At 34.8% G+C, this 19,935-nt stretch overlaps 2 protein-coding genes across 3 annotated transcripts; both read right to left on the reverse strand.

Moving 5' to 3' along the window:
* Positions 1 to 2,260: 2,260 nt before the first annotated feature.
* Positions 2,261 to 7,592, reverse strand: LOC145325378 (uncharacterized). 2 transcript variants are annotated; one of them, XM_080168375.1, is made up of 6 exons: positions 7,493 to 7,592; positions 4,310 to 6,224; positions 3,850 to 3,977; positions 3,500 to 3,623; positions 3,202 to 3,251; positions 2,261 to 2,594 (listed from the first exon to the last, which is right to left on the reverse strand). In XM_080168375.1, the coding sequence occupies exons 3-6, from the start codon at positions 3,902 to 3,904 to the stop codon at positions 2,503 to 2,505; spliced, it is 321 nt and encodes a 106-aa protein (XP_080024501.1). In that variant the 5' UTR covers positions 3,905 to 3,977; positions 4,310 to 6,224; positions 7,493 to 7,592; the 3' UTR covers positions 2,261 to 2,502. The 2 variants fall into 2 exon arrangements, with proteins under 2 accessions (XP_080024501.1, XP_080024502.1); XM_080168376.1 differs by lacking the exons at positions 4,310 to 6,224; positions 7,493 to 7,592 and having other exon boundaries at positions 3,850 to 4,288.
* Positions 7,593 to 14,323: 6,731 nt separating this feature from the next.
* LOC145325609 (uncharacterized) lies at positions 14,324 to 18,231 on the reverse strand. The gene is made up of 3 exons (XM_080168570.1): positions 18,135 to 18,231; positions 17,739 to 17,780; positions 14,324 to 15,513 (listed from the first exon to the last, which is right to left on the reverse strand). Exons 1-3 carry the CDS (start codon positions 18,229 to 18,231, stop codon positions 14,324 to 14,326), a joined length of 1,329 nt encoding a protein of 442 aa, XP_080024696.1.
* Between the last annotated feature and the right edge of the window lie 1,704 nt (positions 18,232 to 19,935).

A 19,935-nucleotide genomic window follows, 5' to 3' on the forward strand; every position in this document is an offset into this window, starting at 1 on the left:
TTTTACTATTTCCAAGATTAAGGGAAAAAAGTCCTGGGTTTATAAATGTGCAGTCTTTTTTCCTTCTATAGCTAAAACTAAACTTAGTTCTTAGGGTGGTTTGATTTTGGACATTTTTTCTGAGAACAAAGCGGGGATCTACAAATGATTTCTATGAGTATAATACACCTCTGGATGATTTAAAATTTATCCTAAGTCTTAAAACCGCTGATGACCAGACATACAGACATTGTATAGCTATTTGTAAATGGGTGTCAAAAATTTATTGAATCAGAACTATGGCTTCATGGTGCTCCCAGGAAAGGCATTGAGGAGTAGAATCAGGAACTTTTTACCGTTTCAAATGATCTCGTTCCTAGCCTGAGAAAATCTCAAAAAAAACTCTACAAATGGGACAATTCTCAATAAACCTTAAAAAATGGTGTTTTTTTAGTGATTTCTAAGGCTAGGAACGAGATATTTTGAAACGGACAAAAGTATATTCCAGATCTTAATCAGCCAGAGGGGGTTGGGGATTAAGATAACAAATAAGATGGAAAAGACCAAGATTCAAACCTTTTACGTCTTCTTACCCCCAACTGTTTGCTTTAAGTATGAATTTTGATCAAATTGGTTTAATAAATCCCTTATTGTAGTTTTGTTTAGGTAATGATGAAATATTTCAAGATAATTCATGTTTTGAGTATTTCTTGATTTTTTTTTGGAAACTGGGATAGTTTTGCTTTTTGTAGGGTAGGGAGCAAAAAGGGGCATTTTTGTTGACCAGGGGGGGGGGGGGGCAAAAAGGGGCATTTTTCAACATTTAGGGGGGCAGGGGGGGCGGATTGGGTTTAAAATATTGCCACGGTCGTAGCGGTCATGCGTCTTGCGTCATATTGGCAGGGTGACGCAAATTTTAGATCTCGTTTTTCGCTGATTTTTCTTCATAAGATAAAAGCGATGCTTGCAAGATTGTTTAATTCGCTATAGTATAAAGATAATTTTTATTCAAATCGCGAAATCTGGGATCTGAAATTTGCGTCACCCTTCAAAACTGAAAGTGGGGAAGAGAATAAGGGAGGGGGTAGAACCGGTTATGATAATGTTTTGTTTTATTGACTTTAGATTAAACTTCACCGGGGGGGGCGGTGGCTAGGGGGGGCGTTTTGGTCGCTATGGGGGGGGGGCGATTGCCCCAAATGCCCCCTTCGGTTCGCACGCCACTGGCTAAAACATGTGAAACAATCTATTGATATTTTGAAACCCTCCCCCTCCAAAAAACAAAAGCTTGGACGTTCTTAAAGTAGGTTATTATTCCTAGCAATCACAAGAATGGATATAAAATTTGTGGATATATTGACAGGGGAAAATTATCATCAATCTAGGTTGCTTATCTGAACATCATTCATTGATCAGTTCATCCAGTTGTAGGAAAGAGGATAGGGGGTATTGTAATTTTGGAGTGGGGACAAAACCGCGACAAACAAAATCGCGACAGGGACAAAACCGCGACCTAACAAAACCGCGACAGGGACAAAACCGCGACAGTGACAAAACCGCGACAGTTACAAAACCGCGACAGTTACAAAACCGCGACAGTTAAAAAATAACAGAAATATAACTATGTAGGATTTTTTTTGGAGAAATATATGGCCGCAGAGCTTGGCCCCCTGACCTGCCTAGCCGCGGGCGCTCGGCCCCCTTGCCCATAACCTAACCTAACCTAACTATTGTAAAAAAAAAAAAAAAAAAATTTGAAAAAAATCTACCAACCCCTTTTTGTAAAATCCACGAAATTCTAAAGGCCAGGGGGCCGAGCTCTGCGGCCATGACCTTCTAGCATTAAGATTTTTTTATTATAGATTTTTTTGCAATGTCGCGGTTTTGTCACTGTCGCGAATTTGTCCATGTCGCGGTTTTGTTATGTCGCGGTTTTGTCCCTATCGCGGTTTTGTCCCTATCGCGGTTTTGTTTGTCGCGGTTTTGTCCCCACTCCGTAATTTTAGCGTGTGGTGATTTTTTTTCTATGTGACGACGCCGTGATGCGGGTTCCCCCACTTACCTTATTTGTTTTTAAAAAGTTAACTTAAAAAATATGACCAGTTTTATGAAACATGACCAGTTTCTATATTTTCTGAAGAGTAGAGCCCAATGGGTTAAGCACTTATGAGATCTTAAGATTCAGAGGTGTAGACGAAAAAATGTGTTAAAAATAAAACAAGAATAAAATAAAGTTTCCATTAATTTTTTTCTACTTTATTCTTCAAAAGATAATTTCATTTACTGATAAAACTACAAATTAATACTGCACAATCAAATTACATTTATCTTCCAGATATTTGTGTTTTATGAGATTTAAAGAGAAGATTCACTCATCCCATAAAATTGCAATGATCTATTTTTTCAGACAAAACAAAGAATTTCTTCAATTACATTTCCAGATTAAAAGATTTTTATTATTCATTGTACAAATCTTATAACATATATCATATTCATATATATATTTAATGTCTTTCTTTTGTTTTAATTAGGTTCTGGGACAATGTTCTCATATTCTAGACAATGTTCCGGACATACTAACCGCCGTCCTATTCTTTCATACTGGCAACATCTTTCTAAATATATTGCACATTTTAGAACCAATTTAAATAGTATTTGATACTTTATAATTTTACTAGCGCCTTTGACCTTAGGTTTAGGGGCTTTGCATGAGAGGATAAATCAAGGAAAGTGGCACTGCATGAGAACATATTTTTTTTTTACAAAGTTTTACTTTGTTTTGTGGGTGTGGGTGTAAACTACAACAGGACCTGAGATGCAAAACCTAGTCGTTCCAGGGGTTACCAAGATTTAAAGCTTCAGACAGACATTGTTCTACTTAGTAGTATATATAGTATTAGCGACTATTTCCTAGAGGCCTCTAGTGGCACTTAAAATGTTTATTTTTAATTTCAAATATGTCTATGTTGCGTTCAAGTCTCTATCAAATCGAGAATATTTTTAAAAATTTATATTTTTTGTGATTTCTCTTTGGAGGGTGGTGGACTGGTACCCTCCACCCAAATAATTATGAACCTTCCCAGGACCTATGGGAAGCTACCCTGTTAAGGAGGATCAGATTGGTTCAGCAGTTAGCAAGATCCTTTGATACATACAGACAGACATCCTGTTACTTTTATTATAGGGATAGATTGGGGTTGATGCAAACAACAATAAATCTACCTTTTCGTATTGTTGATGGACAAGGCTTTGATACTGGACATACCTCTTTTCTTAATATAAAATGGACCGTTTATTATTATCATAATTTCAATAGGATGACATCCCAATATTTATTCTGAAATGATTGTATCTTATTATTTCTAAAAAAATTCTAAAACCGACTATGTTAGTCCGTTGAAAATTAGAAACATGAAAGAGTAGGTATAAAAGTATAATCCTTGTTTTGCTGACCCAAGCCATAATAATATGTGATAAACAACTATCAAAGAATATATATATATTATTGTAAAGTGCATACCCTTGGAACCAAGTAGAACCTGCTATAGCATCAGCTTCTGTAAGTTCGTATCCTCCTGAGTAAAAAATTTGGAGAGGTTCTCTATAACATGAATTCTCTAGCAATATTCCATCCTGAAAAATACCTGAACAGAACCATAAAAAGTGAATAACCAATTTGATCTAAATGCATACTTAAAAGCAAACAGTTAGGGGAGGCAGATGAAAAAGGTTTCCAAAAAAGGTCTTTTCTATCTTGTTTGTTATCTTAACCCCCTACCCCCTGTCGCTGATTAAGATCTGGAAAGTACACAAAAGTTAGGCTTATTTTCATTTTTTTATCATTATAAAATCATAACAAAGAAGAATTACACTCAGTTGTAACATTGACAAATCTAGCTCCATTTGCTTTCCGTGCAACATACATTTGGCATCCAATCAGCTTGAGTATAATTGCATTGTAATTTTTTTCCTCACATACAAACGATCCCCATTTTCCCCTATAAAAAAGAAATATTATAGATTATAGATAAATAAAACTGCGGCTTTGCCCCAAGAAGTGATGGTAAGTCCAACCCCTCGTCCTCTATTTTTGTCCTGTGTGTTATAATCTTTATAATAGGTATTTATTGAATTATTTGTTTTTTTTTCTTGCAAAAAAATAGCTGAAATCACTTCAAGACCAGTAGGTATATTCCTTGAAGAGTAGAGCCCAATTGGTTCAGCAATTACCAAGCTTAAGATGGACAGACGAATGGGCAAACATCATTCTACTTTGTATTGTAGAAAAGCTTTTGAAAATTTTTCCATGTAATAATGGTTTAAAAATTACCAAATTAGAAATTCTGCTCCAGTTCTATCTTCATCTTGACAAGACTGTTCCTGGGCAATAATTTCATGAACATAACGATACTGTTCCTATTGTCATTTTCAAAAAATAAAATGTTCCTAAGTACATATTATGAATATTACAGGCTGCTGACAACAGAACGACTAGATGTATATATATATTATTTTTACACATCATAGCAAAATAAGGCAAGCCAAAAAACTAGCCAATAACAGTTGTTTTGCAGCAAATATAATTACCCAAAAATATTTATTTTTTTGAATGTTTTGTTTTCTTTTGCTCATTGCTCCAGGTGCATCATTTATAGGCTTAATGTACCATATAAAATAAAGTTCAACATTTATTTAGTCTTCTAAGTTATTAGCTTTCTGGAAATTATCATTTGCATTAACATTACCTTGGAAACATTGGAAACAACAATATGATGGTTGGCTGGAAAACCGCTAATGGACCTAATCAGGCTGGATTTAGACAAAACCCTCCACTATCAGATAACCTTTCTAAAAGTCATCATTAAGCAATCAAAGGAATGAATATCTGAGCTTTTTGTAAACTTCATTGACTACAAAAAAACATTAGATTCTTAAGACAGGAAATATCTCTGGAAGATCTGTCGATACTATGGCATTCTAGATAAGATGATAAATATCATTAAAGCTATCTATCATAAAGGAGGTGGAAATGTAATGTATAAAGGTAAACTATCAACCTTTTTTGAGATTGTAACAGGTGTCAGATAAGGTTGCCTTCTCTTTCCCTTTCTTTTCCCACGTGCCATTGACTGGATCATGAAGAATTGTGAAAGCAATGATGGCATTTGCTGGTGGTTGTTTGACAATCCCAAATATCTTGCTGATGATATTGCTTTGTTAACAAGCAATAGAAGTTAAATGCTAAGAAGAGCCAACATAATATCTGAAACTTCCAAGAAAGTTGGACTTGAAATAAATGTTTCAAAAACTAAAATACTCAGATTAAATGCAAATTTCCAAGAACCAATGACTATTTGAGACCAAATTCTTGAGGATGTAAATTGCTTGGAAGAAAAATTGATGAAGCTGGAGTCACTTTGACAGCTAGAAATAACAAATCTAGGACAGCCTTTGTCAGCTTGAACAAAATTTGGAATTCCAATAACAACTCCACAAAGACCAAGTTAAGACTGTTCAAGTCTAATGTTTTCTCTGTTTTGCTACAAGCTAAAGACATATGTCAATTAATGTCTCAGGAGAAACCACAAGATCTTTTGGCTAAATAAGATCACAAATGCTGAGCTTTCAGAGCTAGTGCAGTGATATGTCAGACATTAAACTGACACTAAAACAGAGAAAATGGAGATGGTTGGGGCACACTCAAAGGATAGGGTATGATGCTTTAACCAGTCAAGCATTGACTTGGAATCCCCACACAAGAAAGAGAAAGCCAGGTAGACCAAAAACAACCTGGAGGAGGGAACTCCTAAGTGAACTGGAAAAGAAGAAAGTATCATCTTTCAGTGATGCCTCTGCAAAGTCCAAATCCAAAGACAAATGGAGAACCATTGTGCGTGGCCTATGCTCTGGAAAGAAGAGATAAATGGCAATGAATATTAAATGTAAACCAACATTACATCAATGAATTGTACTAGATTACAAATAATTAGCTACATCCTATTAGAAACATAACTACTACTTGAGAAAGAAAAAAAATCCTCAGTTCTCTTTACCTAACTGAAAATTTTACACAATTTACTTTAAAAATGTGACATTCCTGGTTAAATGCTGAAATTTGAATATATCCTGTTCTAAAGTTTTTATTTCCATAATAGTATTGAGTGAAGTTATATATCTCTTGTAGTCTTTTTATCAAATCATTGTACTTTTCATCATCTGAACATGTTTTGGTATCAGGAAACATTCTAAAAAATAATCATTGTTTTTGTTTATTGTTTATGTATGATCAATGTGTATGGGTATTCAAAGCAAGCTTTTTCCACCTCTTAACAGCTGTTTTTTAAATGATTCAGCTCTACATAAAGGTTAGATATAAAAATAAAGTTATCTCTCGCAAGATGATCAGAAAGAGGCCTTGATTATAGAATTGTATATGGAAACTTTACTCCAATTCCCTCTTTTATTCCAATCCAAGCTGTTTTTTATATGAATAATTTTTTCAATTTTTTTAAACAAAAATTTAAGAAGGGGGTGGAGTCAAATTAACTTAATATTTCTATTTTTTGGTCATGTCTTAAAGGGTGAATATAGGTTCGATATGATATGAGCTTATATCAAAGGTGCCATTACATACTTTTAGAATATCTATGCCAAATTTAATAATTCAAAAAAATCCTTAAGTAGATTTTGCAATTTTCTGTTTCAATTGAACATATAATAAATGAGATTGCCGACAAAATCGATTATTTTAGCCCTTTACAAGACTTTTTTTTGACTATTTTGCTTAAGTTTGATTGACTATTACATTGACACACATCTTAAATGATAATTTAAATGTTTATTATTTTAGATTAAATACTATTTTATTTCATTTTTAAAAAGAGTAAAAATAATTTGCGTAGAAGTGAGTCAGGAATATTGACTAGGGTAAATAATACGTCTTAAAGTTTATTTTCTGTACAAAGATAATTGATTAAATCTAGATGATATAAACACCCTTAATTACGCATTTTCAACACACACACACACACGGCCACAAAAAAAACAGGGATTTGAAATCATTCTTCCTCCAAGAAAATTTTATTGATTATTTTTTTTTACTTTTTACATTATTTGATGTTTTTTTAACTTTTAAATATTTTACTTTATATATTTTGTATGAAGGTAGAAGGAGGGTATATTTACCCCTGATTAATTCCCGAAACCTTTTTCTCATTTATTTGCACTGCAAAATAACAACAGTATTTAGGCAAACTCTACACGCATCCTGTTGTGAATATGGGTATTTGAATATGTTAGGGAACCACTCCTCTGACGTCACAAATTAGCCCAAATGGCTAGGTTTTTAGCTATAACGGCCTTATCCAATGGAATATCTTTATTTGCTTGAGTTATTCATAATGTATATACTTGCACCTTTGATATAAGCTCATATCATATCCAACCTATATTCGCCCTTTAAGGATTAATGATTTTTCAATATTCACAACTCTCCCTCCTCCCTAAATCTTACATGTCTTGAAATATTTCAATGTATAGATTTGGACTAGGTTTCTGCAGAACACAAGTCTTCTCACTAAGAATTCTCTTTAGAAGAGTTTCTTCTTGCTCCTATATTTATGCAATTCTTTATTAGATTAATTATTCAAATTTGGTATAGACTTTCTGGAAGCCCAATCTTTCAAGGCTTGGTCTTAAAATAAAGTTTAAAAGTATTTTTTTAAGCTAAAAGAATTTTACATAAAAAAATATCTAAAATTAAGGTTGCTAATATAGTTATAAAACGAGCAATATAACCTTATAGTTTTAAAATGAAAAATCAGCATAAAGTTAAAATACGCAAAAATAATTATTCAAATAAAGAAAGCTGTCCTCGTTTAAGGGATAAAAAGATCCACCAATATTGTTCCACCAATACTGTGTTTGAAGTATTTCATGAAGAACTTGGGATTTATATTCATCTTGACAAATTATCTTCAGCGCATTCACACTTAAAAATATCACATTTAAATGATTTAGATTTAAATAAATTACTACAGAGCATATGGATTTTTTTGGTTAATTAAATAAACTTAGCAAATCTTGTATTTGTATAACAGATAGCTCTTATATATATTTTAGGCATGTTAGAATTGTCCCATTGATAACAAACTTACCATCGTGATTCCTTTAATGATTTGGTATGATTTTATCTTTATTTGTTTCCATAAAATCATCGAAATAAAGTTATTCTTTGGCACAATTTATCACAGGGTTGGTTCTAAATTGCAATTCTGCATATAATTGAATGCCTCCAGGGGCTTGCCATTGTGGTAGGGTGAAGCGGTTCAACCCTACTAAGCGAGTTCGGTCAAAAGAGCCCCTAGCCTTAAGGATTCAATCAATAAAGTACTACAAGTAGTTACTGTTTGAATGTTATATTTTGAACTCAATATATACAACAAGTTAATAGCTTTATATACAAACAGATTACAAATATGGGTTAGGTAGAAAATGGGTGTGGAGAAGATGGGGGAGCCTCAGCCAGGTGAATAGTAGAGGGGTAGGCTCCGGTAGGGGGTAAGGTAGACGTCCCCTGGAAAAGGGTAGGTTACTGGAACATGCAGTGGGGAGGGTCAACTCCCTCCCCATATCAGCGGGTGATAAGTTGACCACTTACTTTGATAGTCAAACAAAGGCAGAATGGGTTGGCTAGAATTGTGATAAGGAGGGGATTAACGTCTGGGTGTTATCGGCAGTCCCGGAGCATAGCATGCTCTAGGAAATGACAATCTGTCTGTCCGACTACCACACCATTACAGAGACCTGTGAATAGAAGGTAGGATTTTTGTAATAAAACAAGGATGACAACATCCATAAAAGCGAAGCTCTGAAACAGTAGGACAAACGAACATTAACACTGTATAATGTCAGAACTGAATAATCAGAATGCGAATGTATAAGAGTCAAAGCAAAATTGTAAGTAAATTTGTTGAAAAACTGCTTGATAGAGAATAATGATTATGGACATACTTACATTTTTAGGACTTGATTATAGAGTTGCTTCGCTTATAATATTGTACTCAGTATATAAGTATAATCAGTATACCAAAAATCAGACCAATCGGATAATTAGATCACATACAAATTTGTTGTTAAAAGTGTAAAAAAAATTAACATGTTTAAAATGGACGTATGGACATTCTGGTAATGATTATAGAGTTGCTACGCTTTCAAACTTGTACCTAACTATTACAGGAATCACCATGCAAAATTTGAAATCGATAGGACAATTCTAACATGCCTAAATTAACGAAAAAAGCTATTTAAAAAAAGTAAAAAAATCAACATTTTTAAAATGGACGTACGGACATTTTGGTAATGATTTTAGAGTTGCTACGCTTTCTAAATCGTACCTAACTACTAAAGGAATCACCATGCAAAATTTGAAATCGATAGGACAATTCTAACATGTCTAAATTAACGAAAAAAGCTATCCGTGACGGACGGACGGACGGACCGACCCTAATTATAGAAAAGATTCGCTTTTAAAAATATTTTTAAAAATATGATTCTCAAACCCTGTTATGAACAATTCTAGCATGCCTAAATTAACGAAAAAAGCTATTGAAAAAAAGTAAAAAAATCAACATGTTTAAAATGGACGTACGGACATTTTGGTAATGATTTTAGAGTTGCTACGCTTTCTAAATCGTACCTAACTACTAAAGGAATCACCATGCAAAATTTGAAATCGATAGGACAATTCTAACATGTCTAAATTAACGAAAAAAGCTATCCGTGACGGACGGACGGACGTACGGACGGACGGACCGACCCTAATTATAGAAAAGCTTCGCTTTTAAAATTTTTTTTAAAAATATGATTCTCAAACCCTGTTATGAACCAAAAAAGCACATTGAGGATTTTTTTTATTGAAACAAGTTTTGACAATTTGATCAAATTGTCTTTTAGAAGAAACAAAATCATAAAGAGAGACATTCTATGCCCGTATTATCCGTACAGTTTTGTGTTTTAAGACTTAAAAACTTTAAAATGAGTCCAAAACACAAGGTATATGAAACTCAGATGCAAAAAAGAAGAAAATCATTTCTATTTCCATTTATGTTATACATATATACTTAAAATTACAAATTTGATTGAATCATATGCTTTGATAGGAGCAAACTAAATATTAAACTGGAAATAGAATAACTACGCTACTAAAAACTTACTTTAGATGACCTTGTGGTTCAATATAAAATTCATAGGCACAACCTCGCCTCAGAAATATGAAAGCAAACACAAATTTGAGTAAAACATGCACCATTTTAATCCGTTGGAGAATGTATAGCAACTGAGAAAGTTTCAAATATCTAGAAATTGTTTTTGAACGTAATATCTAAGTTTATTAACCTTTGCTAAATCTGAATCCAAGCATAAAAAAATGTATAAGAGACAAATTTTAGCCGGACGTATCTGAAACAAGGATGACAACATCCATAAAAGCGAAGCTCTGAAACGGTAGGACAAACGGACATTAACACTTGTATAATGTCGTAACTGAATAATCAGAATGTAAATGTATGTATAAGAGTCAAAGCAAAATTGTAAGTAAATTTGTTAAAAAACTGCTTGATACAGGATAATGTTTACGGACATACGTACATTTTTAGGACTTGCTTATAGAGTTGCTTCGCTTATAATATTGTACTTTGTTGTTCCAGGAATCAGTATACAAAAAATCAGACCAATCGGATAATTAGGTCACATACAAATTTGTTGTTAAAAATGTAAAAAAAATCAACATGTTTAAAATGGATGTACGGACATTCTGGTAATGATTATAGAGTTGCTACGCTTTCTAACTCGTACCTAACTATTACAGGAATCACCATGCAAAGTTTGAAATCAATAGGACAATTCTAACATGCCTAAATTAACGATAAGAGCTATCCGTTATGGACGGACGGACGGACCGACCCTAATTATAGAAATGCTTCGCTTTTAAAAAGAATTAATTGAACCATAAAAAATTACAAACAAGAAAAATTTTCAAATAAAGGGTGTTGAAAAAACCAATCGCTTCACTTTTTAGTAGCGAAGCTACTTTATAATTCACTTTGTCTGTCCGTCAGTCAGTCCGTAACGCTATGGGAGAAATGAGATTTACTCAGCTCCTATGAAAGAAACTTTTTGAAACGTTCCTTTTGACAACATCCACATCATTAAGGAGAACAAATAACTATAAAACATTCAAGACGGTCGGAACGCCCTTAATCAGGTACTAGTGTTAATGTTTGTTTGTCCTTCAATTTTAGAGCTTCGCTTATGAATGTTATCATCCTTGTTTCAATATTAATTCTACAGTTTTGGTAAAAAACCAGGGAAAAAATTTAAAAAGTGAAGCGATTGGTTTTTAAACACCCTTTACATCAAAAATATCTATTTTTTCCGTCATATACATCACTAGTAGCAAAGCTGCTCTGTTCATCTTTCTATCTGCAATTACCCCCCCCCCCCCATAAAAAAAATAATTTTACCCTTGGTATAAAGTAAAAGTTTATGTAAAACTTTTACACACGGATTTAAAAGGCAAAGCTTTAATGCTGTCGTCGGTATGTCCATAACAGATAGCTCTTATCAATGATTTAGGTATGTTAGATTTATGATGAGGATTCCTAGGAAAATAATGTTATAAGCAAAGTATATCTTAATAAGAATATTTCTGTGTCTCCCTCAACTGTTTGTTGTTCTTGACTTTTTAAAAAAATTTCTTGTCAATACTTTTTTCCTACAGAAAATTTGTTGGTTTGTACTTTGCTTTTTATCAACTGAAGAAACTGTGTGTCAATTATTGTTTAGAAAGCATCTCTACATTCAAGTCCTAAAAATGTAAGTCTATCCTAAAACATTATCATTTATTTAGTTTTGCAACAAATTTACTTAAATTTTGTTTATACTCATACATTAATATTCTGCTTATTCAGCTCTGACACTCCAAAAGTGTTTTTTTTCGTTAGTCCTTCAATTTTAGAGCTTCGCTTTTATGAATGTTATCATCCTTGTCTCTGTTGACTTAAAAGATAGAAAGCAAAATATTTTTTTTTCTGTTTCCCTTGACCTTTACATATCCACTTACAACTTACTTTATATTCGCGGCAATGATAAATTGGTTTTGGATGGCTGCAGCTGAGGGTCACTATGTGACTGATTGAAATTTTGTTGATTACAACTAAGTTCTTAGGAAACAAAGCCAAATTTTATTACCATTATATTTAGTATGTATGTATAGTACATAGTTGGAGTCGATTCTCCAATCTTTGTTCCAAACTAGTTAAAAATCTAGACATCTTGTTATACAAGGAATCGATTTTGAAAGTTTGGCCTTTACAACACTATAATCTGGTCATCTCTAAAATATAAAATTGTGTTACTATTTTCCTTTCAAAACTGTTGACATTCAAGCGATATTCAATTTCAATCGAAGAGGGAAGGCACATTGGTCTGTTTGGAATAGTCCCGAAAGTTTAAAATAACGTTTCATATCCGTTGGCTTGACTTTTTTTGGGCCTTTATTACATTTTGATTGGTTGGTTCATTAAGTTGATTGTTCAAATATTTTAACCAATAATTGTAATCTACAGATGAGGTAATTTTGTGATCTATCATTCGGGATGTACATCATTTTATCGTCCATTGTCTTATGCCTTAAGTTTCCAGGAGTGGAGATACCTTCCCCTAAATTAGTTATAAACCTTACCAGGACCGATGAAAAGCTGCATTGTAAAGGACAAACTTATCAGTCCAGCAGTGTTGAGATCCATTGGTACAAACACACAGACAGACACAAATATAAAAATCATATTTACACGGAGCACTATAAAGATTTACTATGAGTATTATTATATGTTTTTATCACAAGTTTTTTTCTAAATGTTTTTCTGAGCTCGATCTTTAAATCGTTTTTGAGGTGCGCTGAATCGGGGCGATTCAGAGGTGAACCGTAGGCGCGCTGATGGTGAGCCACGGCGCACTTATAAAACATTGATTTTTAAAAGATTTTCGGTGCGGTGTTGTTAAATCGCTTGCGACACTCAATAAAATATCGATCCGCGCCAGTACAACTTTATTACATAAGCCGTGTCAGTAAGGCATTTTATGTAAAATTCCGTGTCAGCATGGTATTTTATATAAAACATTAATATATAATTTATTTTAAAAATAACTATAAAAATGTTTTCACGATAGTTTTGCAATAAAATATTAAAGTAATTAAAAAAAAATATTTATTTATTAAATAAATCACCCCGATTTGAACCGGCAATGACACTCGGTGAGTGGCATTGGCGCGCCGGGCCCGCGCCACTGCCCGATTCAAATCACCCATGCAAATTCGATTTAAAGATTGATATTAATAATTTGATGGTGCGCCAAATGAATCGCCCCGGTTTAAATCACCTATAAACAATTTAAAGATCGAGCTCTGTTCGAAGATTTTTTTTATTTCAGTGTTTTTTAAAATATTTAAAAAAACCATGGTAACATATTGTAGTATAGACGTAGGACAGATCTTTCTGAATTATAGAGCAGATTTGCTACTTCTACAAATAACTAATGTCACCTTGTTTAATGTTGATCAACACTTTATTAATAATATAGTAGATTCAATAATAACTGGATATATGTATATATTACTTATGATTCTGGGTTGGTATAATGTAACTGTGGTATCCATACCTAGGGACTCAAACCTACAGCTACAGGGGAGCGAACCTAGCTAAGCTAAATTCTAAAACCAACTGAAGTTGTCTAGCTTTGCATTGTTTTACCTAAGCCCACAGCTTATACTTTATTGACAGCTACCCCTTTTGGCCATTATCCATTTTAGCTGTCTATTTAGACTAATTATTAAGATCAGAGCAAAGCTAGTCTTTAACTTATACTACATTCTCCCGGACTTAGAAGGGGATGTAAATTACATTCCCTTTACCCATAATTACCTAAATCCCAGAATCTTTCCTTAATATTAACCATGGCACTAATAATTAAATCATTGATTACCGCTGGTAATCTTTGACCCTCTTACATACTAATTCTTACATACTAATACATTAAACATATCAAAAATGGCATAATTATCAAGCATTACAAAATTCATCATAGCGCAGCGCAAGAACATAATTTTAACTTTTAGTTCACTTATTTAATTTTGGTACAAAGCAGCTTAGAGGTATAACTGTTTGTGGTCACAATGATAATCAAGTTATCCCCCTTGGCGGTTGCGCCCGTGTTGACGTTGCTGGCGGCGTAGTCTAATGTTGATAACTACTAAGGCCACCAAGTGGGCGATAGATTCAACTAGTCAGCTGTCGTTCTCTTCATCCACTTCATCAAGGATAGCTGGATCTGGTTGCTGATCTGGAGCAGGTACAGGTGCTGGATCCTGGCAGGTTGCGGCCTCGCTGGCAGCAGCTGATCTCGTGCGGATCCCGTTGGGGTTCCCTTTCATTTTCTTCCTGGGGGGCTCGGTCCTTGGCGGCTTGACATCTTCATCGCTGGATTCAGAGAAATCACCAGGCTTGTAGGAAGGAGAGGTTGGTGTGTACTTGGGTGAAGTTGGTGTGTACCTGGGTGATGGGGGCTCATAGAGCGTTTCATCATCACTGCTCATGCCACCAGAGTAATCATCTCTGGTGTACAAGAGCCTGTCGCTGGTCATGGGTGGGGTGTGTGGTCTGGGGCTGCGTGGACGGGTGGAAACAAGGTAGCGGTCAGCCATCTCCTTGGCTCTGGCTACTGTTGAACTTGAAGGGCGTGGTGGCGAGGTTTGCCTAGCTCTGGCAGCAGCAGAAATTGATGGTTCAGCTTCGTTACTACGCTGTGCTTGGACAGGTGGATCCTCTGTTACATCAATCTCAGCTATGGACAACCTGTTTTTCGTCCAACCTTGGAACTGGTCCAGCTTCAATCTCAACCTGTCTTGGGCTGATTGTACAAGTGTCACTGAATTTTGGATCTTCTTCAGCTTATTCTCCAAGGTGGCGGTGGTGGCTGGAACGATGCCCTGGCACTCTCGTCGTAGGATGTAGCCCAACTCTTGGACACTGGAAATGCGGTTGTCCCTGGTCACGCTATCAGTATGGGAATTGACCGTTTCAGCCAGCTTTTTGAGTTCATGGATAATAATATCCATGTTCTCAGAGAGCTGACTCTGACTATTTTTACCCCAGAAGGTAACATTATTTTGGAGTGCGTTGACCTCCTGTTGCCACTGGTCTAACGTGATCCCTCTTTTCCCCGTGTGCTCCCTAAGGGTGGTGTCCACCCTTAAGGTCTCCTTCTGCAGATCTTTGATGGCTGCAGTGTTGGCCCCAGCTACAGCGGTCAAATTATCCAGCTTAGTGTTCATGGCGTGCACCTGCTGTCTAACCTCAATCATCACTGCGAGCATCGTATCGTTAGATACCAGGTTGGCTGCGGCAGCTGCTGGAGGGGTGGTGTCCCTGGGCTCAGTTTTGAACCTCCTCTGGCTGGCTCCACGTCCGAAGGGTGCTGCAATATAGCAAAATTAAATTACAATATCAAACAATACAAATACAATATTAACACATATTAATAGTCAAATAAACAAATAAACAAATAATATATGTGCTTTATCATGGTTTATTTTCCCACCCAAAGGAATATGGTGCTTTCCTCCCCCCATCCAAATACCACATGTTAACAAATATATATGTGTTTTATGGTGCTTTCCCCTTATTTACCACGAGTAAAAGGATAATTATCCAATAATTAACCAATAAAGGTGTAGTTATTATCCATACATTAATTTTATTCAAATATATTTAGTGAGTGGTGCTTTCCTCCCCCCGTCCAAATACCACATGTTAACACAAATATATATGTGTTTTATGGTGCTTTCCCCTTATTTACCACGATTAAAAGGATAATTATTCAAATATATTTAATGTATGGTGCTTTCCTCCCCCGTCCATCACCAATAAAGGTGTAATTATTATCCATACATTAATAAATTTTAAGACTAATTAGTTTCCCTCCCACGAATAAAAGAATAGTTGTTAATTTGTTGCTTGCCCTTGTGTATTGTTCACCTTAAATATTTTAGCACAGCAACATAAATATATCATAGACCCAACCAAGCAGACCGATAATGCTGCAGCTAAACCCCCCGCCATGTACATTAAAATTTCATGCCATTTAGTTGAAACCCACCCGGATATTTTATTTACATAATACTTGACCCATGTCATCTCGACTTTGGGTTTAAATTTTATAGCGTCGTGGGCCAGCTCCTGTAGTTTAAGGACGTCTAAGCTAATTAGAGACGTTTCCCTCTGGTCTGCCTGCTCATCAATTACTTTTCCATAAAGATCTTCAAACATATAAGATTTAATTTCCCCCTCTGTTACTGTTACCAAATTTATCCCTTTATCCGTGTTAACGGCGTACACATTTTGATTTACTGAAATGTACGTTGGGTTAAAATTGCAATCCACCTCTATTAGATGATCTTTATTTACTAATAATCTAGTGTTTGGTACAATGCCATAAATGGACCCATTAATTGCCACGGCAAAATGATTGACAAAACAAGGCAATTTTTCGCTAATATTTAGTTTAACCCTAACTTGTACACATTGTTGTTCCAAAATTATTTCCCCCATAGTTCTTTGAATTTTCATTTTGTGTGCTTTAACTAGATTGTATAAAATAACACTGTCAGAGGTACAGTCATTGTGTTCATTTATTAAGTTGTTATAATGCCCATAAGATAAATAAAATTTATCTTCCAAATTTGCATCTATTTCTGCCCTGTGGATGAAAGGAAAAAATTCCTTTATGCTGTGGGTAATCCATACATATAAACCCTTTACGTTTGTTATATAGTAGTGAATTCCTGGTAGGACATCCCCAAATATTTGTTTATCCCCCATTTCCACAGCTAGTGAATGTTTTTCATTGTAAATCACCCGAAGTTTGTTATATAAGATATTATCTTCTCCCCATTCACTGTGCGTTAGAATAGATGCATTCAAGATTTTTATTGTTCTAAACCCCGAATAATAGCGTTTTTGAGTATCTGTCTCATTTAATGCTATTATTCTACTCATATCCCAATGAAGATGGGGCGTCCCGCAATCCCTGTTTGTTTCATTGTCAGTGGCTAATATTATATCATTAAAAATACACCCATTCTCTGTTTGTATTAAATCAACGGTTCTAATATTAATGGTTACTTCAGTATCAATAAATGAAATTAGGAACGAAAGTGTTGCCCACTAAAATCCCTTTTCCCTCGCATTGGGGATTAAATCCATCCCTCCATGAATCCCTGAAATATATTGTTCCATTTATTAGAAAAGATTCTTTAACCTGTTGATTTAATTTTACTGATATGGGTATCCCTCTAATAATTATTATCCCTGATTTATAAGCTTGTGCGCATTCGTCAGCGGATATTAGTATTGGTCTGTTAATTTGTGTTGGTTTTGCTAAATGAAGGTGTGCATATGCCCCGCAGTAATAAAAGTGTTGTGTTTCATAAATGTGACAAATCACCCCAGGAATTACCCACTTTTTTGCCCTTTGCAGAATATGTACGTTTACATTATCGTTAGTAATATTAAATAACCCATTCCCACATTTACTTTTTTTAATTGTTATGTTTCCCCCCGTACAATTTAGCACACTGACATTTAGTTCATCCGCCCAACCAATATTGAATAGCCATACTGACATTAGAAACAAAAATGTACCTTGGTTAAATCTTTTCCCCGACATCTTGCTGGTGACACAAACTGAAACAAAAAAATGAAATTAATTATTTTTATTTTTGTTTTTCTTTGTATATTGCCTTGTAGGTGCTACCTCATAATGCTGCTCCAAATTTTTGGATCTAGTACCATAATTTTTTCCCACTACATTGGTGTAAACATATTCTGGTAGCGTAACTTTTCTATTTTCAGGTATGGAAACAAGTTTTTCAGGTGAGGATTGAATAGGTTCCTTATTCCAAAAAGAAGATTCCCCAGGAATAGTAGTTAAATCTGCATTCCCCCCAAAAGAGTGCCCTTCCCCTGAAAATACCTCATCCTGTTCCTCCCCCTGATATTGGCTTTGCTCCCCTTCCTGATATTCCCCTTGATTACTACCTTGATCCCCTCCCTGATCACCATCATTACTGGATTCCTCGACGCCCTCCCCCCTAGTATCCTCCCCTCCCATATCTTCATTGTCGGAATTGTCCATTAACTTGTCAACAGTTACAAAATCCTTATCCCCCGCTCCCTGTATTTCTAAACTTTCATTGAAATTAGGGTTTGAATAGGATAATAATATTTCATTCGATGGAAGGATTAGATCTAAAGGGTATACGTTAAATGACAACTTTTCTCCACATACTTTGACGCTTGAGTGAATTTTTCTTAACTTATCCCTGGTAATAACATGTTTTGATTTTACATTGCAATTATGAATTGGAGTTATTTCAAATAATGCATTTGAAAATTTATGGCTAACAATGAACGGTCCTGCATAAAAACTTTGTAATTTTCTTGAAATTCCCACTTTTGCAATATCAAAAAAGGCGTATACGATATCATTAACTTCCAATATTTCCCTGGCACCCCTGTTCCTGTTTTCGTATTCTAAGTAAATTTCCTCCTTACCAGTAATGTTATACATAATCTGCTCAACCTTTTCAAGAAATGTTACATATGATTTACAATCTAATTCATCCACTAACTGTTGCTCTACAGGTGAAAATACGTTCAAAGGTAACAAAGGTTGCCGTCCAAAAACTACAAAATATGGAGAATACCCCGTCCTTTTGTTCTTGCTTATATTAATTACAAAAGTTGCCATTTTAATTTTCTTTGCCCAATCCCTTGGTTCGCTGCTGGTATCTGATCTAATTGCATTATATATCCCTTTGTTATATCTTTCAACAGGGTTTGAATTAGGGTTTCTCGCCGGAATTAGTATAGTTTTAACTCCCATGCTTTGCATGACGCTTTTAAACACTTGTGACGTAAAATTTGTTCCCCTGTCAGACCTGAGTGCTGTAAATAAACCATACGTAGGAATGAATTCTTCTAACAAACATTTTACTGTGCTTTCTGTAGTAGCATCAGCTATTGGGTGAGCAAAAACATAGCGTGAGTATAGACATACTAATATTAGTACAAACTTTACCCTCCCCCCCTGAAACATTACTTCTGTCCAAGGGCCAATTAGATCAATAGACACACACCCCCATACTCGATTATATCTGGCAGACTGAGTTATAACACTGTTGTGTTTAGGAGATTTATTGTATTTTCTCAAACAGTTGATACAATTATTAATTCTGGTCTCCACCAGTTTGTTTACCCCAGGTAAAAAATAAACGCTGTTTATTTTTAGTGTAGTTTCGACTACCCCCCTGTGTCCGCCCCCATATCCGCTATGAGCTAATTCAAATATTTCATTATATAGACTTAAAGGTGCTACTGGTCTTTTTACATGTTTACCATTGGGTAATGGTTGATTGAAAATAATGATACCTTTATCAAATTGCAAATGTGGTAGTAATTTAACCAACATTTCCTCCCTTCCATTTAAAATTTCCAATTCCCCTTTGGTAAATACTTTCCCTTCCAAAATATAATTTTTTATTTTTGATAAAACAGTATCATTTTGAGTAGCTAATATCCAAGCTTGTTTATCTGACCCCACTCGCACCCCCTCTACATTAAAGATTTGGTCCTCTAGCGGACATGTGTCGAGATATGGATCTAAAGTATTGTTATTTATACACTGTGTACATTCATCAATACTATGGTCTTTACATAAGAATTTCCCTCTAGATACATTATCTGCATTTGCATGTAATTTCCCAGCCCTATGTTCAATGGTAAAGTCGAATGATTGCAGGAAAGATATCCAGCGGTGTGTGACACCATTTAAAGAGTT

Source organism: Acartia tonsa, chromosome 8 (assembly GCF_053477335.1).
Source record: "Acartia tonsa isolate MP-2025a chromosome 8, ASM5347733v1, whole genome shotgun sequence".
Lineage (NCBI taxonomy): Eukaryota > Metazoa > Arthropoda > Copepoda > Calanoida > Acartiidae > Acartia > Acartia tonsa.